The sequence below is a fragment of the Lycium barbarum genome, chromosome 2, assembly GCF_019175385.1.
Source record: "Lycium barbarum isolate Lr01 chromosome 2, ASM1917538v2, whole genome shotgun sequence".
Lineage (NCBI taxonomy): Eukaryota > Viridiplantae > Streptophyta > Magnoliopsida > Solanales > Solanaceae > Lycium > Lycium barbarum.
In genome coordinates, this window is record NC_083338.1 from 16,660,656 (window position 1) to 16,681,997 (window position 21,342).

The following is a 21,342-nucleotide window of genomic DNA, read 5'->3' on the forward strand; positions in this document are numbered from 1 at the left end:
GTGGAATGGAAACAAAGGATTCATATAATTGACCCAACTAATATAGGATCAAAGCGCAAATTATTGATTGACTGAATTGGTTTAAGCGAAATTAGAATTAATTTTACAGAAGCTAGGGACATTACTTATTTAATTTATAGAAGTTGTGCCAAACATTTTGGGATGTCACAGAATACAATGTGGATCAATATTTTTTTGGGGGCAAATAAAATAATACTTTGATTTTTCTTAAGAATTTTATAATGGAGGACATATTATGTCCTATCTCTCGGCATTTAGAACATGATAGAAGATTGACTCAATATCAAGTCTTGAATTTTTTGAGTTCTTCTCTATCTTCTCTTGATAGTTGACTTAAATATGAAGAATATTTGATAAACCCCTTTTTGAAGTTAGTCGGGTTCAGCACTGATTTAAAAGAATGCTTACGAAAGGAGAAAAAGAAAAGTGATTTTTCTTGGGTAGAATTAAATGCCAAAAGTCACTCATCTAAACCTTTTAGTTTGCAAGAAAATCGTTAACGATGGAACCAGAAAACAAGAAAACGGAGGAAATGGCCTAATGTAAATAGTAGTTTAGCTTACAAAAAGTTCAAAGAATGTTGGAAGCTCACTCCTTGAGCAGGCAAGGAAACAAAATTCTGATGTAAGGAGAACTTTTCCTGTACATTGATATAGGCTCTCCCCTGAAGCATCGGTTAAGTCATCTCTCCTAAGCATATTAACCATATCTCTGTTCAAGAATGAACCGTATTTTGAGATGGTAAAGTGTTTAGTCATGTTGGCAAGTTACTAGATTCCTTTAATTCTCAAAAAAAATAAAAATTACTAGGTTGCTTTAACTTCTAATGTGAAATACATATATTGTCAGATGAACTAAATGACTGAATAATTATAAGTATTCTTTTTATATTGTCATGTGCCAGGATTGCTAGAGAGACATGACATGAGAGGTTTATTGATTCCCAAAGCCCCCTTTTTTCCTTGCTACTTATGGCTCTAGAGTTTGGAGTCATCTCTAAGTTTTTAGCATACAGATTGTGGTTACTCTTTTTATAAATTAATCTGTCTGGTATTCAAACAGTGGTCTCCAATTCTTTGTCCAGTGAATGTACTTGTCAAAAAAAAAAACAAAAAAAAAAAAAAACTATCTCCATTGCATGTGATATAATTGGACATATTGAGGTTATAGAGCGGGGACATTCAGAAGGCTGAATGCCTTGCGTAACCAGTCTTTGATGTCATTCCAGTTCAGTAAAAACCATCCCACTATGCATCATTTGGACTATTTTGCTGGAAAAAGTATAAGAGATGTCTTGAAGATTAAAAAAAAGGCATATTTCTTCTGTAAATAGGTGCCTCCAGAATTAATTTTTTTGGTGTAGGAGAAAAATGGCAGAGAACCTATTTCAGTTTTTGGATTTTCTGAGATGTTTTTGGGATGTAACTTTAACAGCTATGCTGTAACTTTGTATTCTTGATGTACCTCCTCGGTATTAAAATAATGAAATTAGCTCACTTTATCAAAAAAACTTAAGTGGCATCAAAAGTCTGTTTTTTACCTTTATAAATGTAGTGTTTCAGACTTAAATAAAGCTAGTCACATGAATTCCATGTTCCTCGTAAGTTGGTACAAAAAGTTGAGAACTTGCTTTCTGTATGAGCATGTAAGTTTAGTTCTTTCGTGTTGAAGATATGACTTTATTCGTTCAAGCAGATAATTTGGTGGAGGATCTCTTGGGAGATTTTGAGTTCGAGCTCCAGATCCCATATTTATTATATCGAAATTCTTCCCAAGAAGTAAATGGGATATGGTTTTATAATTCACGTGAATGTGAAGAAGCTGCAAATCTCTTTAACAGGTGAACCTTTGGATCTCTTTTTCTCTCCATAAATCTTTCTTTTCCCGTCCCGGCATTTACAACCCCCCCCCCCCCCCCCCCCTTTTCTGTGTGTGTGTGTGTTTAGTTCTCCCCACTATCCATTGTGTTCATTCTATGAGAAATAATAATTAGATTTGCATAATGTGGAATTTTGAGGACTCAATTTGCTTATGCAATCATTATTTTGGAGTATGTGCTTGTAATCTGATTAATCCATGATTATGGAAGTAGAGTTCACTAGTTCTGCTGCCTATAGGTTGGACTCCTCTAGAACCTCAGTCTATAACATCTAAAATTGTTGTAACGAATAGCCTAACGATTAGCAGAATGGTATGTTTAGCTTACTCATTCTTTTAGTTAGGCGAATGATTAGATGGCGTTCCGACTTAAAGTTGCAGGCTTGTTTTCGTTGCCTTTTTCCTGATCAGTAAAGGGATAAGCTGTTTTACTTTGGCTTGAGGATGTTCTCCTTTTTATTTCCAAAACACCTGAACTGTTCTACTCTGGCTCGGGATGTTTTTTTACCTTCCGGAACACCTCCAACTCCTCTCTTTCCATACTACCTACTATATACAAGCTGAAATGGTTCCCTAGATCTTCATCTCATCTTTTCAAATAAGTTTCTCATAGAGCTATTGAGAAGTTGAGCATATGTTTTTTATGACTTGAAACTTTTAGGCAGATGCATCTTTAGGGTAAAAAGTTGTAGAGATTCAAGCTTGTATCGGTGCAAAACTACTTCTTCACTGCTTCACTATCTATTTATCACCTTAATGAGAAGGGAACGGATCAGACAAGTACCTTTTTTTGGTTGTTCGGTGCAATGATTGCCATGTCAATCTTCTCCTGCCTTTTCTGGTTAACATTAATTATTATGCCTGATTATCTGTTTTGATATTTACCTGTGATCAGGATACTGAGTGCTTATTCTAAGGTGCCTACAAAGTTCAAATTACCTTCAAACAAGAGGTATTTCAGTTCATATTTATAAAGATCAAAATATGTTTATTGATAAAAATGATAGATTCTCTTCGAATGTTAATGTATTTTATTTATAAACAGTTTGGCGTTGATTTACATAAACATTTTGGCGTTGATTTACGTCTCAGATATAGTAGTTTAGCTTGGCAGTTAAAAAGTTTTTGGTCTTCCCTCTGTTTGCTAGAATCTTGAACTGCAGTGTGACTGAGAGAAAGCATAATAAATTTAAATCGATGCCATCCTAAAGAACCTGGTCAATGAGATACTGTTTGAATTTTCAGGGGTCGAACAGTTGAGTTAGAAATGCTGTTAAAAATTATAGTAGATGCTCATAGATATGATCAAAATCTAAGTGCGCAGAATGATATTGACAGCGGAATTGTGAAATAAGAAAGTTATCAGTGTCACCTGAGGTGAGCAGGATAATGTTGGTATTTGAGGTGAAAGTACGCTTTTAGTGAAATGTAAGTAGTGTTGAAAGGGCCTTTAAATTGTTGGGTCTTGTTTACTGTTTGAATAGGTTGGTTCTAGTCCTATGGGTGCTTTCTATATAAACCAACTTGCTCATAAAACTAAGCTATATGCATGGTGAAAGTGACTATGAAAAGCTAATGAGACATTATGTTGTGACAAGTGAAAGCTTTTAGTTGCAAGCAAGCTGCAAGATTTTTAGAGAGGTGAATAGTTTGGTGGGTTGGATTACCTTTTTAACTATCTGCTCAAAATAATCCATGACTTAAGGCAAATTGCAATCGGTTAGTTTCTGAGAGAAACTTTTGGTTTTATGTAATTTTGGTACAGTGAATTTGAAGAGCTGGAAGCAGTTCCAAGCATGTTGGTAATTGATGGTCCCCTGGAGCCATCATCTACTGCATCAAATACTGCAGATGTCCCAGATGATCGTTCCTTTGTGAATTTCTTCAGCGTATGCCCTTTCTTCCCTTCTGCTTTCTCTTCTTTTTTTACCCGCATAATGTGGCTGTTATGCAGTGTTTATCATACGGAAAATAGTGTCTCTTCCATATGTGAGTTCCTTTGCGAGATCTAAATACTTTCTATCTTTAACCTTTGCTTTGGGATCATTAATTCTTATAATAGGCAGCCTTGCAAAAGTATTAGTGACACCTTTTACAAGATTATACAATATGTTAATTAATCATATGGTTATTTTTAAGAATTCTCATGTGACTTTTCAAAACGTTACATAATCCATGGGGGACCAACTGAGGTTCCAAGAGCATTTGTAAGTTATCTAGCAAAACATTATGGGGGTGAGATGGCGTGGGGAGTGGGGGTTCGGGGGTGGTGGGATGGTCAAGGGGTGGGGTGGGGGTGTTGGGTGAGTGGGGAGGAGACACTGAAAATATCTCATTTAAGGTGACATTTTCTTCATTTAAGGAACTTGTTTTCCTAGAGAAAATGTTTTTTAAAAGATCTTGACCAACCAAACATGGGAAAATTGGGGAACATTTTCCAGATGATGTTTTCTTCCATACCAAACACACCCTAAGTGGAGATACTTCTAGACTAATACCATGTTACTATGTTAGAGATGAAATTTTTTGTTTGTATGGTGTTCTTGTTACACACATTATTAACGTGACTGAATTTTTTAGCATTTCATTTTGCAGAATGCTATGAGAATTGGGAGTGGCCCAAATGCTGCAGTTCAGGGACAGTCGTACGACCCATCTGCAGTAGTCCTACCTCCTCCTCATCCTCCTGCTGCTGTACCTCCCTCTTCAACGCCATCTCCTTCTCTTTCTACATCTTCCACTTTGATGCCTCCCCTTGCTGATGCTCCTGAACCAGATACCAAAAGGTCTTCAAATCTAGTGAAGCCATCGTCATTCTTTGGTCCTCCTTCCTCTTCTCCACTGAAACCACCTGTTTCTTCATCTGTGCCTACTGCTCCTCCACTTCATCCCCCTGGGAATCTACAACGCCCTTACGGAGCTCCTTTGCTTCAACCATTTCCTCCTCCCAATCCGCCCCCATCTCTCACTCCTACCCCAAACAACGGACCTGTTATTAACAGAGATAAAGTGCATGAGGCACTTGTGATGCTTGTTCAAGTAAGCGTTTTGAATTCGGTAGTTACTTTGCTATGTGAACTTTTTTTATGGCTCTAAAGTTTTAGAAATTTGCAGTCAATTGCGTTTGATCTAATATTGATATATATATTCAAAGAAAAGAGGTGCTGAGGGTGTGTATTTAGAAAAAAAAAAAAAAAGAACTTCCACATTATGAATATTACTAAGAGTATTCAAGTAAGAAGAAAAGAGAGAGAGGGAGAGAGAGAGAGAGAGAGAGAGAGAGAGAGAGAGAGAGAGAGAGAGGAAGAGTTTGCAAACAATTGCTTTTCAGACTTTCTGTTGGATGTTGGTTTGGTTGCTTCTCTAATTCCTCTGGGACCTAATTTTTTATCTGCCACCTATTCTAAATGCTTTTCCATCGGGAAACATAAGGACGTTTATACTTTTGTAATTAAGTACCTTACTTTCTCAAGGACTGAATGTTTTATCTGAAGGGGAATTTCTCAAACTCCAAAAATAATTTAACCGTTCTTCCGTCAAATACTTGGATGAGATGTCTAAAAGTTCCAAAAACCCCAAAACTCTTCCCCATCCATTTCAGCACCCACCGCTTTCCGCCCTTTCCAACTCCACCTAATTGTTTCCAATCTGTAGTCATTTCTTTCTCTTTTCCATCTTGACCTCCACAGATCTTCCCTTCCCCTGATGAGAGTTCCCACTCGAATTTCACTTCCTCATAGGGGCCATAGGGCCGGGCGGGTGAAGCCTTGCCCTGCCATGAATTCAACCTGCCCTGCCCCATTTAACAATTTTTCTGTTTTCCACTCTACCCTGCCCTATTTAGCCACGCCCTGGTTAGCTTACAACAACAACAAGTCATGGCTGTTTTAGGAATTTTCTATACTCTTTTTTTTTTAATTTTGAACTATTACCTTTTTATGTGGTCACTCTGTTCAGGAGCTTCTCCGTTCGAGGAACCACCAAATGGGTTTTTGATTTTGAATTTGTTGCTTCAATTATATGTTTTAGGAAGGATCTGTAATGTATGTTTATATAAACTACAAAAATTTAGAAGGATGATATTCTCAAAAGTTACCGGGGAAAAAGAACGTCAAAGTTAGATGTAAACATGCCAATGAAAAAATTTATGAAAAAAATTATTATGTGCATGCTACTATCCTAGGAGAAATATATTTTGAAGTATATTATCTGAATAAGAAAAGTACAAAATACTGTAAAGTAAAAGATACAGTGCCATCCTACCTTGGTAGGAGTAAGGTCTGCGTACACTCTACCCTCCCCAGACCCCACGTTGTGGGATTTCACTGGGTTGTTGTTGTTGTAAAAGATACAGTGCGGGTTCGTAGTAGAAGAAGCTACAGAAAGCTGCACACGCAAGTGAAAAAAGTTTCAGTTGATTTTGAGTTTGCCCTGCCCTAACCCATTTATTTTTCTCTGAAAATATGCTTTGACCCGCCCCGCCCTGCTCCCTACTTCCTCATATTGTGACTGCTTGGGCCACTGTTCAGTTGGTCGTAACCGCAAAAGACCTTCCTCATATTGGGATTGCTGACTCAGCATCATCACTGCTTTCCTTAGTTCTGTCAGTTAAAGTTGAAAGAGATCTGCCCAGTGCTGCTGAAAGGGGAGGAGTTTTCATCAGCAAATTCCTTCCCTACTCTCAGCTGCAATTTTTCTCTGACCTCAGCTTACTTACCTACCCCACTAACTTCTCGCAACTTAAAAATTGGTGAATTGTGAGGTTTTGAGCATTGTCCGGCCGACAGCGGCTGGTTGATCTACATGGACTGTGATCTCTTCAACATCATTCCATCAGAAAAAATTCTTCAAGAGTCATGTCGGTTATCTTATAATTGAAGGGTCATTTTGGAATGGCAAATCCTATTTTCTGCATCAATGTGACTTAGTTTTGGGACATCCTGGAGAGGGAAGTTTGACAAAGCTGGAATACAACAACATACCCAATGTAATCCCACAAGTGGGGTCTGGGGAGGGTAGGATGTATGCAGACCTTACCTCTACCTTTACAGGGCAGAGAAGCTGTTTCTGATAGACCCTCAACTCAAAAAGGAAATGTAACAACAACCAAAAAAAAAAAAAAAAAACTGGAATAGTCTGAGTAAAAAGGCTGCCCGGTGTGTGAAGCATCCCGCATTCACGCAGAGTCCGGGGAAGGGCTGTAATGGAGGCATTGACACAAGTATCAGCAATTGATTCCCCGGCTCAAACCCGTGACCTATAGAGGTCATGGAGACTAACTTTATCTCCAAGGCTCCCCTTCGGAATAGTGTGAGTAGCACCACTCAAAAGCTTTTGATAGTCAGTCACCTTAACAAAAAATGCACTCTTGTATGGGAACCGTCACTAGCTTTGCTGATGGAAGTATGCTTCCTCATTTCTTCTGGTTAGTCTTGGAACCATTACCTTTTGAGCTGTCTAGTTAATGAGTCAGTATGATACCAACCAATATTGATCCAAAGTATGCCTGCTAAAATTTCCACCCCTGGATTGTCACTTTAGGACTAGAAGGTTCAGACCATTTTCTATTCCAGAAGGATGAGTATATATATTAGACAGAAGGAAATAAGTGTTTCCTAAATTGAAAGAAGACGAGAAGAGCTAGTAAAATAGAAAGAAAATAGGATGTCAAGACAAACTTTGAAGCTATACAACAGTATAGAGACTACAGACTAAAGCTGTCCAAGCACTGTAGTTCATTGATATTTATTTCAACTTTTTGCCTATATAACATGCACCTTTCTTGAAAAAAGAGGTACCTTGTCACCAACCAAAACTCAAAGATTTTGTAGGAGAGTTGTTAGAAGTTGGCTGGAAAATATAAGTTTGCCAAATAATATCACTGGAAAATACGAGTCCAGACAACGCGTAAAAACTAATAGCGAGTTTGAGATTCAGGGACAAAGTTAATAGGGACTTGCCAAGGCTATATGGACTTCAATTTTTTGCTTTCCTGGAGCCTAACTCACAATTCATCGGTTTTAGTTTTGTTGGTGTAGCTAGTTGATTAGCTGGGCAGTTTTTGATTACTCATGTCTTGACATTGTTCGCTTTTATTGATTTTTTGCCTTTTTTTTCCCTTCATTATTCACTGGTCTCTTTATGCATCTGATTTTCGTCTCTATTCCCGTAACAGGATGACCAATTCATTGACATGGTATACCGCGCTATTTTGAATGCTCATCATACATGATAAATAGAGGAACCTTTGTGCTTCACTTGATGAAATCTCATTAATTAGTGTTACTGGCAGAAAGATTGCATCAAGTTTATCTCTGTTGTGTTCCTGCTGTTTATAGTCTTTGAGACTCACTTTGTATAGTATTTTAGGCCTTTTAGTTTTACTAGTTTAGATTTGGTATTTTACCTTATATACAATGTTTGTGGTTTTTTCCATGTGCTTTCTGTTCATTAAGCAATAAACAATCATGTGAAAGCTGGTGGGAAAATATTGTACTTGCATTTTCAGACTGGATCAAGAATCTGGTACAGTAGAGAGCAATGGTATTATGATTGTTTGGGAGACAAAATAGTCTTCAGTTCATCAATGATCTTTTCGAATAGTTTTGGCTATAATAATAGTCCTCTGTTCACTTTTATTTGGTCATGATGAATTTTGTGCTCCCCTAAAAAATAATAAATGAAGTGCATATTTATCATGATATCCATGACTATTAAGCATTTCAAAAAGTCTCGGGATGATTTGGGGAATGAACAGTTAGTATTAAGGGTAAAAGTTTTACCGTAAAATAGGATTTTTTCTTCTTGATATGCTAAAGTGAACAAGTAAAAGTGAAAAACTATATTTCGGATAGTGAATAAGTAAAAGTGAACGTAGGAAGTATTACAGTACTCTCTTTTTTATTCTATGTGATATTTTTTTTCTTTTTAGTTAATCCCAAAAAATGATGCATTTATATTTAGTAATCTTTCTGTTCAATTTATATTATGTTCTTTCCTTTTTAGTTAGTCTAAAAAAAATGATACCTTTCATATTTATATAAGTTTAAATTTTTAACTTTTCATTTTACCTATAATGAGGTGATTTATTGTCATATGAATATTTATTGCTTATTTTAGATCACAGTTTCAAAAGTATTCTTTTGTTTTTAAACTCTGAATCAAAAATCAATTATCGTCACATAAATTGGGATGGAAGGAATAGTAATTTAATTTTAAACTTCTCATTTTACCCTTGAAAATTTATGACTTGTTTTATGCTATAAGTTTCAAAAATATTTTTTTATTTTTAAACTTTGTCCAGTTACTCGCTTAAATTGAGACAAAGGGAGTACTTATTTATGTAGCTTTCTAATATATAAAATTTACTACAAGAATTTAAGAAATAAACATATGAATTGACTTGAATATTTCGTTAGAAAAGTTCAAACTTTGAAATGATGTTCCTTCCCATAAGAAGTATTTGATTTCCTTAGTAGGTCATTCAAACACAACCAAATTAACCAGGACTAGGACAAATATTGGTGAATCTATAATACTCCGAGAAGATCTTAAATCTGAAAAATTGTTTTGTTTCAAAATATCAGTAGAGAGGGAGATCGAGGGACACCATTGAATCCGTCAGCTTAATTTTGAAAATTGAATGATAAGAATTTGTTTTTCAAACTTATTGAACTTCTTGTTAAGCTAATCAAGTTGTTGATCACCCCGATTCTTGCTAATTCTATTAAATTAAACAACCTGATATTGTATTACAAAGCTCCTTAACAGTTGTTCCATCGTGAGTTTTGAACACAAAATGAAACAACTTGATAACAAAAATGTACATTATTTATTGAAGAGAAGTGTAAGCATACAAACTAATTTTTGAGAATAGTAAAATCCTTAAGTCATATCTATCAACATATCGGAGCCTTTGCAAGCAACATTTCCCAACTATGGTCTAAGAAACGAAAATAAGCATGTCTCCACGATCTCTTGAAAAGCAGTGAACCACTTACACCCCAAAAGCTTAGTGAAAATCCTATTGCCATTGAAATGTAGAACCAATCCACTTCATCTTTGTCACTCTCATCTTCTTCATACTCATGATTTGGAGTTTTACCACCTGAACTGTAGTTCACCAAGAGTGGAATCCCGCAGAGTTTGTTTCCTTGAAAACTCGTGGGATCAAAGCTTTGAAGTTGAGTGCTCAATGGTATCATACCTGATAAATTGTTATCAGATAGATTCAAGTAGCTCAAAGTGAACAAACTTGAAAAGCTTCGTGGGATTTGACCATAAAGCTGATTTTCTGAAATATCAACAGATTCCAATACTTTCATGTCACCAACGTCATTTGGAATTCTACCAATTAGATTATTTTTTGAAATATTAAATGATCTTAATCCTGCAAGACGTATTAGACTTACAGGAATGTCTCCGGAAAGATTATTGCTAGACATATCCATACTTGTAAACAACGCCAAAATGGTGTCATACTGGTACATGTTGCCTTTAGTCATCACCATTGCACTCTCTCTTTGAACTCCAACAATAAATGAATAATATAACTCATAATCTTCCACGTCCTTTTTTCCTTTGACCATTGCACTAAAATTGCCAATACACCTTGGTATGATTCCAACAAATGCATTGTTTGCAAGGTCTAAGATCTGAAGATCTTTGAGGTGACAAAGTTCTTGAGGCAACTCACCATCAAATTTATTGGACCGAAGGATAAGGAATATCAAGGTTGGAAACCTCAATCCCAACCAAGATGGTAATTTCCCAACAAACTCATTCTCAGCTAAATCTATTTTGTGCAATTTTGTGCAGTTTCCCAAGGATGAAGGAAATAGACCATTAAGTCTATTTCTTCGGAAGTCCAAGGATTGCATATTACTCAAAACCTTCATGGATCTTGGTATGCCACTAATCAAGTTATTGTCCCTCAAGATTAAAACTCTCAACCTTGGCCAATTCATCCAACAATCAGGAATTTCTTCTGACAAATCATTCTCCCCAAGATTTAAATAATCCAAATTGTATGATCCATCCTTTGATTCACACAAAAAATTAGATAAACCTTTTGAAAAAGAATTGTTCGAGAGATCTAGCTCAGTTACAGTGGTTGGAATCAACGGTAGTGGCCCACTAAATTTGTTGAAACCCAAGTACATGAACCCAGGATTATGTAAACCATCTCCATTTCCAACTAACCAAGAAGCTGTTGAGATGATTGGAATCTCACAACAAATTGGTTCTGAGAAAGATTGAGAAACTGAATTTGAGAAGACAAGTTCCAAAACCAAGTTGGAACCTCACCTTGTATTCCACCATATGATATGTCAACTCGCGTTATCATCTTCTGAGTTCGGAGCCACTATATTCCAGCCGCCTATTTCAATGTCCCTGGATTGAAAAGGAGGAATCCAATTTCCACTCACTTTTAAAGTCAGACTATTTCTATATGCAGAGAAGATCTTTAATTGTGTTAATTCGGAGAAATGACTTTCTGTTACAACACCTTCCAACCTATTGTGATGGATGTAAAGTTCTTCTAGCACTGAAAGTTGGCCAAGACTTTTTGGAAGAGTTACAGTGAGTTTATTGTAGCCTAGATACAAATAACTCAGAGAAGAACTATTTCCCATTTCTGCTTTAAAGAAATTACTCCTACCGTTGAATAATTCAGATACTTCCCCATCAAATAGATTATTTGAGAGATAAAGATATTCTAATTTCTTTAACTTTCCAATTAAATTTGGTAACTTTCCAGAAAGCATATTATCAAAAAGATAGAGATATTTAAGGTTTGTTATGTTTCCGATCTTACTCGATATTGCACCTTCAATACTACTATTGGTTAGCGCAAGATATTCAAGATTACTTAGATCAAACACCATGTGGGTAAAAGACAATTGAAAGAGTTGCCAGAAGCCCCGAAGGATGTGAGAGAAGTCAAGTTAACTGGACCGTCAGGAAACGGGCCAATAAAATTACTATAACTCAAATCAAGAGAAACGAGACTGGCGGGGTTGAAAACCCATTTGGGAACAGGAGAACTAAAGTTGTTCCAGGAAAGATCGAGGATTTCAAGTGAAGTAAAATTGTGATGAAGTAGAGGTGTTATATGATGAAGTTTACAATTGGATAAACGAAGATCAACAAGAGAAGGAAGCATGTTAATGACCTGTAGCCAGTTAGTTGCGTTGCTGAGATCCACATCACGCATCTCCAAGTGCTCAAGATTCAAAAGACTCGGCAGCCACTCAAGGCTATTGATCCTTAGATATCTCAATTCTTCCCAATCACTAAATATGTGTAGTTCATTCACATGTCGAGTTAGATTGTTGCACACGACCCCTTCCCATTCGCAACAATCTTTTCCAACAACTCAAGAAGAGGGAAGATCCGAGGGATGCTCGGTTTCTCTGCAAATGCCTACACAAACAACAAACTTGGTGTTTGTCAAAAAAAAGAACAAAAGAACCCACAGTGTCATTGCTAACACTTTCATGATTGATATGTAAGGTTTTAGACTAGGAATTGACAAGTATGCGTGTCAAGTAGTTGATTGCTTATACTTTTGGCTAAGCCAGGCAATATGTATATATAGATATTAAGACCTATAGAATTGACAGTTTGACTCGAAGACTTGTTGAATTTAAAGAGTTTTTTTTCTCTTCCTTTTTAAACTATATATATCAATTAATTAGTCAAGAGGACTCCAAATCTTCCCAGACAACTTTATCAAGAGTCTCTGTTTGGGTCATGCCTGTACACCACCCATATGAAGTAATTGACGGTTTGCCCTTCAAATGGGGCTGGTCGTTAATTTTATCCCTTCTAATGGGCTGGTCTTTAACTTTTGCCTTTTAAAATCGAATTTATCTACACATAAATTTGGGGAAAGAACGCGCGTGCCTCCTAATTACCCGCACATATTCTCATTACTTTCGTACCCCCAGAAAAAATTAAAACTATTTACCTGAGATGTCCCAAATTATGATACCAACATGGTATATAAATATATTGTGATGGTATCATCGAAGACTGCTTCAGTCCTTCTCTTAGTCCTCCATGATACCATCATGGTATACAAATATACTGAGATGGTATTATGAATGATCATGTTCATTTATTTAAAAAGACACACCTTTCTAAAAAAAATCTCTATATCATCGTCTTATATACATATAATGTGGTAGTATTATGGAGGACTGCTTCAGTCCTTTAATGAGACACTCCTCAGGACCATGGTACCATCGTGGTATATAAATATATTGAGATGTTATCATGAAGAACTACTTCAGTTCTTCTCTTAGTCCTCCATCATACCATCATGATAGATGAATATACTCCGATGATATCATGGAGGAAGGGGTTTGGGCGAGGGGACACGTCGGTAATTAATTTGGGCTAGGCTGGGCAGAAGCGAAAATAGTTTGGGCTGGGGAGAAATTAGTGATGTTTCCCTAAATGTTTTAAAAGCGCGGGACATAATTTGTGGAATAATGTGAGATGTACCCCATCCGTTCAAACAAGACCCCACTAGAAACAAATCCAATTACAAAAATATTAAATTTTCATGCTACTTAGCCTATGTAGGAATACTAAGCAGTCAAAGACATATTAACATTTACCAGACACCTAATTATAACTGTTAGATTTTTGTATTTTCGCTTTTCATAGTATAGAATATATTTTGCCTAGATTAGGGGATTTCTTGTGACAGTCATCAGTATTAACGATCCCCAATATCATTATATTGCACGGGCGAATGTACAGTATAGTGGCCTTGCTTGGACAGGTAATCAGAGTAAACAAACGAAGAGAAGCACGAGGCAAAAAGAAGGAATCATTAGCCATTTGTTAAAAAATTAAGAAAATTATAGTATTTTATGAGTTAGGTTAAGAATAATATTTTAGTTTACTTTGAGCTGTCAAATTAAATAGTTTTCTCAACCCAAAAAAAGTGCGCTAAAAGTAGCAAACCCACTTAATACGCCAAGGTATAGTTTTTATGCGAAGTTTCTTGGCCCAACCATCCCTCTAATAACTTCATTTAGGATGTCACACTCATCCTTCAATTCGGTTTGATGAAAGAACTCTGGTGTCCTATTCTTCACGTACAATTGGCCTGTTATTATCCACTTATATTTGGATAGAAGTAATAGTTAGAATCGAAATTTTGTTCGCTATTTGACTAGTTATAATTCTCCTCATTTTATTTATGTAGCATTATATTTTATTGTTTTTTTTCTTAAGAAGTTATTTTATCTGATGGGAATTAGAGTCCACTCATAACGGATGCTCTAGAAGTCCGCTATAAAAAATAGGGCAAAAATGTTTGTCAAAATAATAAACAAGAGAACCCACATTATTATTGCTAACACTTTCACGATTAATGTAAAATGTATTAGACTAGGAATTGAAAAGTATGTGTGTCAAGTAGATGCTTGTCTTATATTTTTGCTAGGCCAGTCAATATGTATTTATGGATATTAAGAACTGTATAATAGTTGAACATTAATGCTTAGTTTTAGAAAGATGATACATGTAGATGTTGACTGATTGACTCTAAGCCGTGTTGATTAAGTCCAAAGGACTCTAGCGAGTCTTCCCCACAACTTTATTTAGTGTCCCATATTGATAAACGTGTCCTTATAAACTTGGGGAAAGATCATGGATGTCCCTCAAATAAAAAATTACATGCTCATACCCCATAAAAAATTAAAAATATTTACCCGAAATGCCCCCCAGTTATGATAGCAACATGGTATATAAATATACTGACATGGTATCATGGAAGATGCTTCAGCCCTTTTCTTAGTCCTCCATGATACCATCATGGTATATAAATATACCGAGATGGTATTATGAATGATCATGTTCATTTATTAAAAATGACACACTTTTTTCGAAAAAAAAAAACTCTATGATACCATCATCTTATATATATATATATATATATATATATATATATATATATATATATATATATATATATATATATATATGATACCATTCATGGAATATAAATATACTGAGATGGTGTCATGGAGGACTGTTTCAGTCCTTCTCTTAGTCCTCCATGATACCATCATGGTATATAAATATATTGCGATGGTATCACGGAGAGGAAGGGATTTGACTGAGGGGTATGCCGGGTAAATATTTTCAGTCGGTGGGGGTAGAAGCAAAAATAGTTTGGGAGGGAGCATGGGCGGGTAAATATTTTGTATATTGGGGGCAATTAGTGATGGTTTCCCTATAAAATTTGCAGTAGTAAAAACGGCCTCAACAGAGTTTTATCCAAGACGTGAAGTTTACGGATTCTTATGCAATTTTAAATTTGATATGTACTCCCTCCATCTCAATTTATATGAGGGTTTTACTCTTTGGGGAGTCAAACAACTCTTTTTTTTACTACAGTTTTCTGCAATTCTTTTCATATATTGTGAATTACTCCCCTCGTTCCAATTTAAGTCATAGTTTGACTAGACACGAAGTTTAAGAAATAAAGAGAGACTTTTGAATCTTGTGGTCCTAAATTAAAGATGTGTATAATGTACTAAAATGTCCTTTGAATCTTGTGGTTATAAATTTATCATGTAGGATGTTTAAATTGTCAAATGGAAGGTAAGCCACTCAAATTGGGACAGAGAGAATACTAATTATGCAGACTTATAATACTTTTTATCTAATTTTCAAATATATAAATTTTATTATTATTATATTACTCGGGCAAACGTACCGTGTTGTGTCTTTGGTTGAAGAGATAAGCATCTAAGTTTCGATGTCTTTGTAAGTTATTTTACTTAGATATTATATGGTAGGCATCAAAATCAAACCCCCACACGTTAGGCTCACAATCTAATGATGATGGTTTTAAAAAGTAGAAAAGGATCCATTAGCCATTTTGTAGTAAAAAGAGATTTTGGGCTAATATTAATACTCACTCCATTTCAATTTATGTGAACCCATTTGACTGGACACGACATTTAAGAAAGAGTGAAGACTTTTGAAACTTGTGATTCAAAATAAGTCTTGAATATTTGTGTGGCTGTAAATCATTTCATAAAGTGAATTTTTTTCCAAATTAGGAAAGAGGTCATTCATTTTGGCATGAACTAAAAAGAAAATAGGTTCACTTAAATTGAAACAGAGGGAGTAGCATTTTATGAATTTGGTTAAGATTAATAATTTTTAAAATGTTTTGAGCTGTCAAGTTGAATGGTTTTCTCAACAAAAGAAAAAACGCTTAAATTAGCAACTCTAGCTCTTATTTTCTTCATGGTTGTTAATTAGTAGAGGTTCACTACCTCATTAGTATTGATAAAGTCAGTCCTAGTCCTCCATGTTGAGGATTTTTTAATTTTATTATTAATAAAAAAAACTGTTAGACACACTCTCTATTGGTTTATATTCGCCAAGAAAAACTTAATAGGCCAAGGTGCAGTCTTTCTACGAAGTCTCTCGGCCCATCCATCCCTCTCATAACTTTATTTAGGTTGTCACACTCATCCTTCAATTCAGTTTGGTCAAAGAACTTTGGTGACTTTTTTGTCATGTACAATTTGACTTATTGCTATTCACTTAAATTTTGACCGTAAGATAGTAGTTAGAATGGAAATTTTGTTCGTTATTTGAATAGTTATAACTCCCGTCATTTCATTTTATGTAGCATTATTTTTATTAATTTGTTTAAAAAATTGTTATTTTATCTTCTCGGAATTAGAGTCCACTCATAAGGGGTTATCTAAAAGTCCACTATAAAAGATAGTATTAATTTGTAATTACGGTTAATCCTCATTTCTTTTATATATGTATACTTACAATATACGATTAGATATACTAGGGACAAAACTCTCAGTATTTTTCAATGGTTTCTTCTCTATCGCATTTAACTAGGAGTTAGACTGTGCTATAGGGGATTCGTCCAACCGTGAGGACCACGTCGACCAGTGATTCCAATCGCAGTTCGTTCCAGTCTTCTGCTTCCACTACACAGAACCTATACATTATTTATGATTTATGTGCTATCTAATTAATTTATATTAATGTGTTTCTTCATTATCCATTGCAGAAAATCTAACCTTTGAAATATTCATGTTTTGACACTTAATGCTTTTACTCTCTTCAACAGTTCTTATAATGCTACTTAGAGCCCGTTTGGATTGGCTTACAGCTTAAAGCTGTTTGCAGCTTATAAGCTGAAAAAAATAAGTTGGAGTAGTCCAACTTATTTTTTTTGGCTTATAAGCTGTTTTCAGCTTATAAGCTGCTTTAGATAAACTAAGTCAAATGAGTCCAATTATTTTTTTGAGCTTATTTTAAGCATAAAATGACTTTAAGCTGGTCAGCCAAACACTCAAAAAAGCTGAAAACAGCTTATAAGTCAACTTATAAGCCAATCCAAACGGGCTATTAGAGCCCGTTTGGATTGGCTTATAAGTTGCTTATAAGCTGTTTTCAGCTTTTTTTGAGTGTTTGGCTGACTAGCTTAAAGTTATTTTGTACTTTAAATAGGCTCAAAAAAATAATTGGGCCAATTTGACTTAGCTTATCTAAAGCAGTTTATAAGCTGAAAACAGCTTATAAGCCAAAAAAAAAAAAAGTTAGACTACCCCAACTTATTTTTTTTAGCTTATAAACTGTTTGCAGTTTATAGGCATAAACCCATCCAAACAGGCTCTTATTCTATGTTCCTACAAAAGCTATTGAGAGAACATGTATAAGAGTTTTTTGAAACTTTTATACGAGTACATGATAGAAGATCTTTTTTGATTCTTTATATCTTTGAAGTTGGATATTACTTTATTATTGCACCAGAGTAGCTACGAAAATCTAGCCCGGAGACAACACCTTTAATAATGCACCTTGTACCGAATTTAATATCTAAAACTCTTTCTTGACCTTTTAAAGATAGTTGTTGCCTCTAATTCATTTGTTAATTAAGATTAATTCTAATTGGTGTCTTTATATGTAATAATCTCCAACAATTACTCAACTCCTTCAAATTATGGTTAACGTATTTAATGTGTTTTTTTTTTCATGTTGTTGGTTAAATAAATATTTAATTGCGCGTAAATACAACTGAAATAACAATGCTATCAAAATTAACTTATATTTTAAAGTGGAAAAATTACGTAGTGTAACTTCTTTGAAGATGTAATTATGGATAATAACCACTATTTGCAACAATTACATTTTGTAGTTACATTTTCATTTCGTAGCTACATGATACAACATCAAGCGGCTGTGCTGGAGTAGTTATTAGGTGTTGTCTCTGCCCGCGCAGGTTTGAACCCAGCCGAACACATTATTTTTCTTACATATTTTTCACAACTTCTTCTCCTTTGTATGAGTGTATCTGAGTGTATTTCGCCATATGTATTTGGCTCATATGTCTTGTATCTCATTTGTATTTGGTTTCTTCTCTTGTATCTGAATGTATTTGGCTTTAAATGTAATTTGAATGTACACAGTGTATTTTGATTTTTTTTTTGAAATACATTCAAATACAGTGAATACATTCAACTTCGCGGCAACTCGAATATATTGAAATACATGTGACATCATTTAGGGTTGGATACAACTGAACAGTGTATTCAAATACAGTCAAATACAGCGAAAATGTCTAATGGTAGCTACGAATTGTAAATATGAAAAAGGTAGTTTTGGATGGTTAATTGCTCCTAAAAGGTAGTTATTTATATAAGTTGTCCTTGTAAAATCTTGTGCAAATTGGCCCACAGAAGAAGTGCCTCCTTCACTCATTCTCTTGTTTTTGACCATTGTCCCCTTTCCCATTTTCTTACAGGCTCCACCACCATGGAGCTACTAAATCAAACACGGCCAGATCCCACAACTGGTTACAAGTTTTACAGGAGTTCAAGAAGTAAACGTGAAGTACTTTAGAGTAGATTTAAGTTAAATGTGGGTTTTTCAAGTTTGTTAGTTATTTGATTGAGTGTTGTTCCAATTGATTCTAAAACGTTAAGAGGAGTTCAAAGCTTAAATTTGAAGAAATATGGAGTAGATTCGAGTTAAATTTCAAAAGAGGCGCAGGGAAGAAGACGAGTGAGTGTTGTATAATAGTGTATAATATTGCATAATAGTGTATATGGGTGTAGAAACACCTCTATATTGTATAATAGTGTATATGGATGTATAAACACCTCTTATAATTTGATAAAATATTTTTTTCACTGGTGTATAATGTTGTACATCAAGTTTTAAAACATTGTTGTGAGAAAGAAAATTAGAGTTTTGTATAATGTTGTAAAACGGTGTATAATATTGTATACTGGATTTTTGATGTCACGCCCTATTTCACGGGCTATGCGGGCACCTACCAATCCCACCCGGTAGGCGAACCCTTTTCCAAGGACTACTTAAATAAAATAACTTAAGAAATTTCATCGACCATTCATTTAAAACATTGCTTTAAGAGAAACATAAATACTCAAATGCATCCTTTATTTAACAACAATTTTTCCCAAAACCTAGTCTAGACGCGTACACTAGCTTTTATAACCATCAACTCAAGAAAAATAAACTCAAAGAAATAATTGTAGCTTCTGTCTAGGATGAGAATAAACAGGAAGCTCGAGAGTGGACATCATGAGTTCTTCAGAGATTATATGGATCTCGATCTTATCCTACAACAACTCTACACCCAAAAAGGGTATAGCAAAAGTAGTATCAGTACACACACGTACTGATAAGCATCATAGGCCAACAACGATTAGGAAAACACATATAATAAATAGAAGTTAATAGATAAGAATGAGTAGGCAATCGACACAACTAATAGGCAAGTTTAGAATAAGATCTGCGACCATTGGTTCCTCTATAGCCTTAATGTCAATCGGGAGCCTAAGTACAATCTTCTATTCCTCAATTCCGGTAATTCTACTAAGTGGATGCCCGCACCACTTACCTTATATCGATTATGAAGTAGGACACAGAAATCTTACTATGTTATTTTCACCTTCTTGGCCACTGCTTCTAGTCCTTATTACATCCATTTCCTTCCATAGACTTCTATATATTCTAACTAAACATCGTTTAAGAGGCACAACACAACCAAGACAGACAAGAAGGAAATCACGAATCAACGACCCCATAAGCGACTCAACTAACATCAATACCATGACTAAAATCAACCATATAAGTAAATGAGTAATGATTTCTTATGCAAATGCAATGAAGTGAGATGATGTGCAATGCCCATACTGTCTGTCAACGTACATACATGCTACGGATGGAAATCCTCCACGTCTCAATAGTCATGACCCATAGAGGACCCACGAAGTCCATGTACCAGTCACTCCGCACACAGCCCAGAGATGACTTCCATATTACTGTATGTAATCATTCTTTCCATATCAATCTCAGGCGTTTCCTTTCTCACTTCCATCATCAGTGCCATATCATGATCCACATCAAGGTACCATGCAAATGAGTATGAATGCCATGCATGATATCAATGCAAGTATGAGTCACAGTCAAGAGCTCATTGTGCCTTTTCACAACACTAGTCACAATTCACAACTAAATCACTATTCTTTCCCCTTCCGATAAGTACAAGATAAGTGAGATATGAATGTTCTACGTAGCACAACATAGTAAAAGAGGTGACAAGCCCAACATAACAATCATGACAACAATCCAAATCATAGTAACAAGGCGACAAGCCCACAAAGTGTCAACAACAATACCAACCTAAGAATGTCCATCCCGACTTCATACCCGAAGGCTTAACACGATCTCTCCAACAATGACTAACTCCTACATATGCCTCACTAACTGAAGTCTAATAAGAGAGTAATAGTACATCAAGTTCATCAATTATATCCCTAACTCGTATATCAAATCTCGTGAAAAAGCCACGAACTCCTCATACAACATAACTACAAGCCTAAACAACACAGAATAGCGACAAGCCTCACATAAATAGTACCAACCTAGAGTTTCCATCCTAACACCGTATCTGAATACCTAAGCATGCTTTCTCCATCAATCTCTACTAATTACATGTGAAATAAAAATCGTAGTCTAATTCAAGTAAGCCGTAACCTACCTCGAGGCCTAGTAGGTGCCACGAACATCCTTCTTGAACTTCATCTTCCATCCCCGGAGTTTACCGCGACGAGAGGGGCTAGGAATGCAAGTTTAGATTAAGCAACGCGCTAAGAATATCTATTTAATACGACTCTAGAAAGATTCTAGAACATGTAAGAATTTCCCCGGGCCCACAAGAGTAGAAGTCAGAATTTTCCCCTTTTAAAAAGGTTTACTAAGTTTTCCCTGATTAAGGGCTCTATTGACATGGTTATCTAAATCCAAATAACTCATCCTTCCTTTATTAACAAAACCCCTTAATTTCAAGAAAGACCCTTCCTTTACCCAATTAGGAAATCTAGATAATGATTTGAGAATAGTGTTTTC

The 21,342-nt window shown here is 35.4% G+C and overlaps 2 protein-coding genes across 2 annotated transcripts in view; one reads left to right on the forward strand and one right to left on the reverse strand.

Annotated features, from left to right (window-relative positions):
• LOC132628398 (uncharacterized) overlaps positions 1-8,468 on the forward strand; it is an 18,193-nt gene extending 9,725 nt beyond the window's left edge. The window contains exons 8-14 of the mRNA XM_060344181.1: positions 678-762; positions 1,385-1,462; positions 1,677-1,861; positions 2,795-2,851; positions 3,665-3,788; positions 4,495-4,938; positions 8,075-8,468. Coding sequence (XP_060200164.1) covers positions 678-762; positions 1,385-1,462; positions 1,677-1,861; positions 2,795-2,851; positions 3,665-3,788; positions 4,495-4,938; positions 8,075-8,131 — 1,030 coding nt within the window. The 3' untranslated portion in view covers positions 8,132-8,468. The remainder of the gene's footprint in view (positions 1-677; positions 763-1,384; positions 1,463-1,676; positions 1,862-2,794; positions 2,852-3,664; positions 3,789-4,494; positions 4,939-8,074) is intronic.
• A 1,329-nt stretch (positions 8,469-9,797) lies between these two features.
• On the reverse strand, positions 9,798-11,786 carry LOC132628399 (receptor-like protein EIX2). Its single transcript, XM_060344182.1, has 2 exons — positions 11,234-11,786; positions 9,798-11,143 (listed from the first exon to the last, which is right to left on the reverse strand). The coding sequence occupies exons 1-2, from the start codon at positions 11,784-11,786 to the stop codon at positions 9,798-9,800; spliced, it is 1,899 nt and encodes a 632-aa protein (XP_060200165.1).
• Between the last annotated feature and the right edge of the window lie 9,556 nt (positions 11,787-21,342).

What these genes read in the sequence shown, in the direction of transcription:
- LOC132628399 (XM_060344182.1), bottom strand. Translation starts at nt 11,786, where the DNA reads ATGGTGTTTGATCTAAGTAATCTTGAATATCTTGCGCTAACCAATAGT. An exon ending in CTCAGAAGATGATAACGCGA is followed by an intron (nt 11,144 to 11,233) that starts GTTGACATATCA and finishes AATCTTTCTCAG; the next exon opens with AACCAATTTGTTGTGAGATT.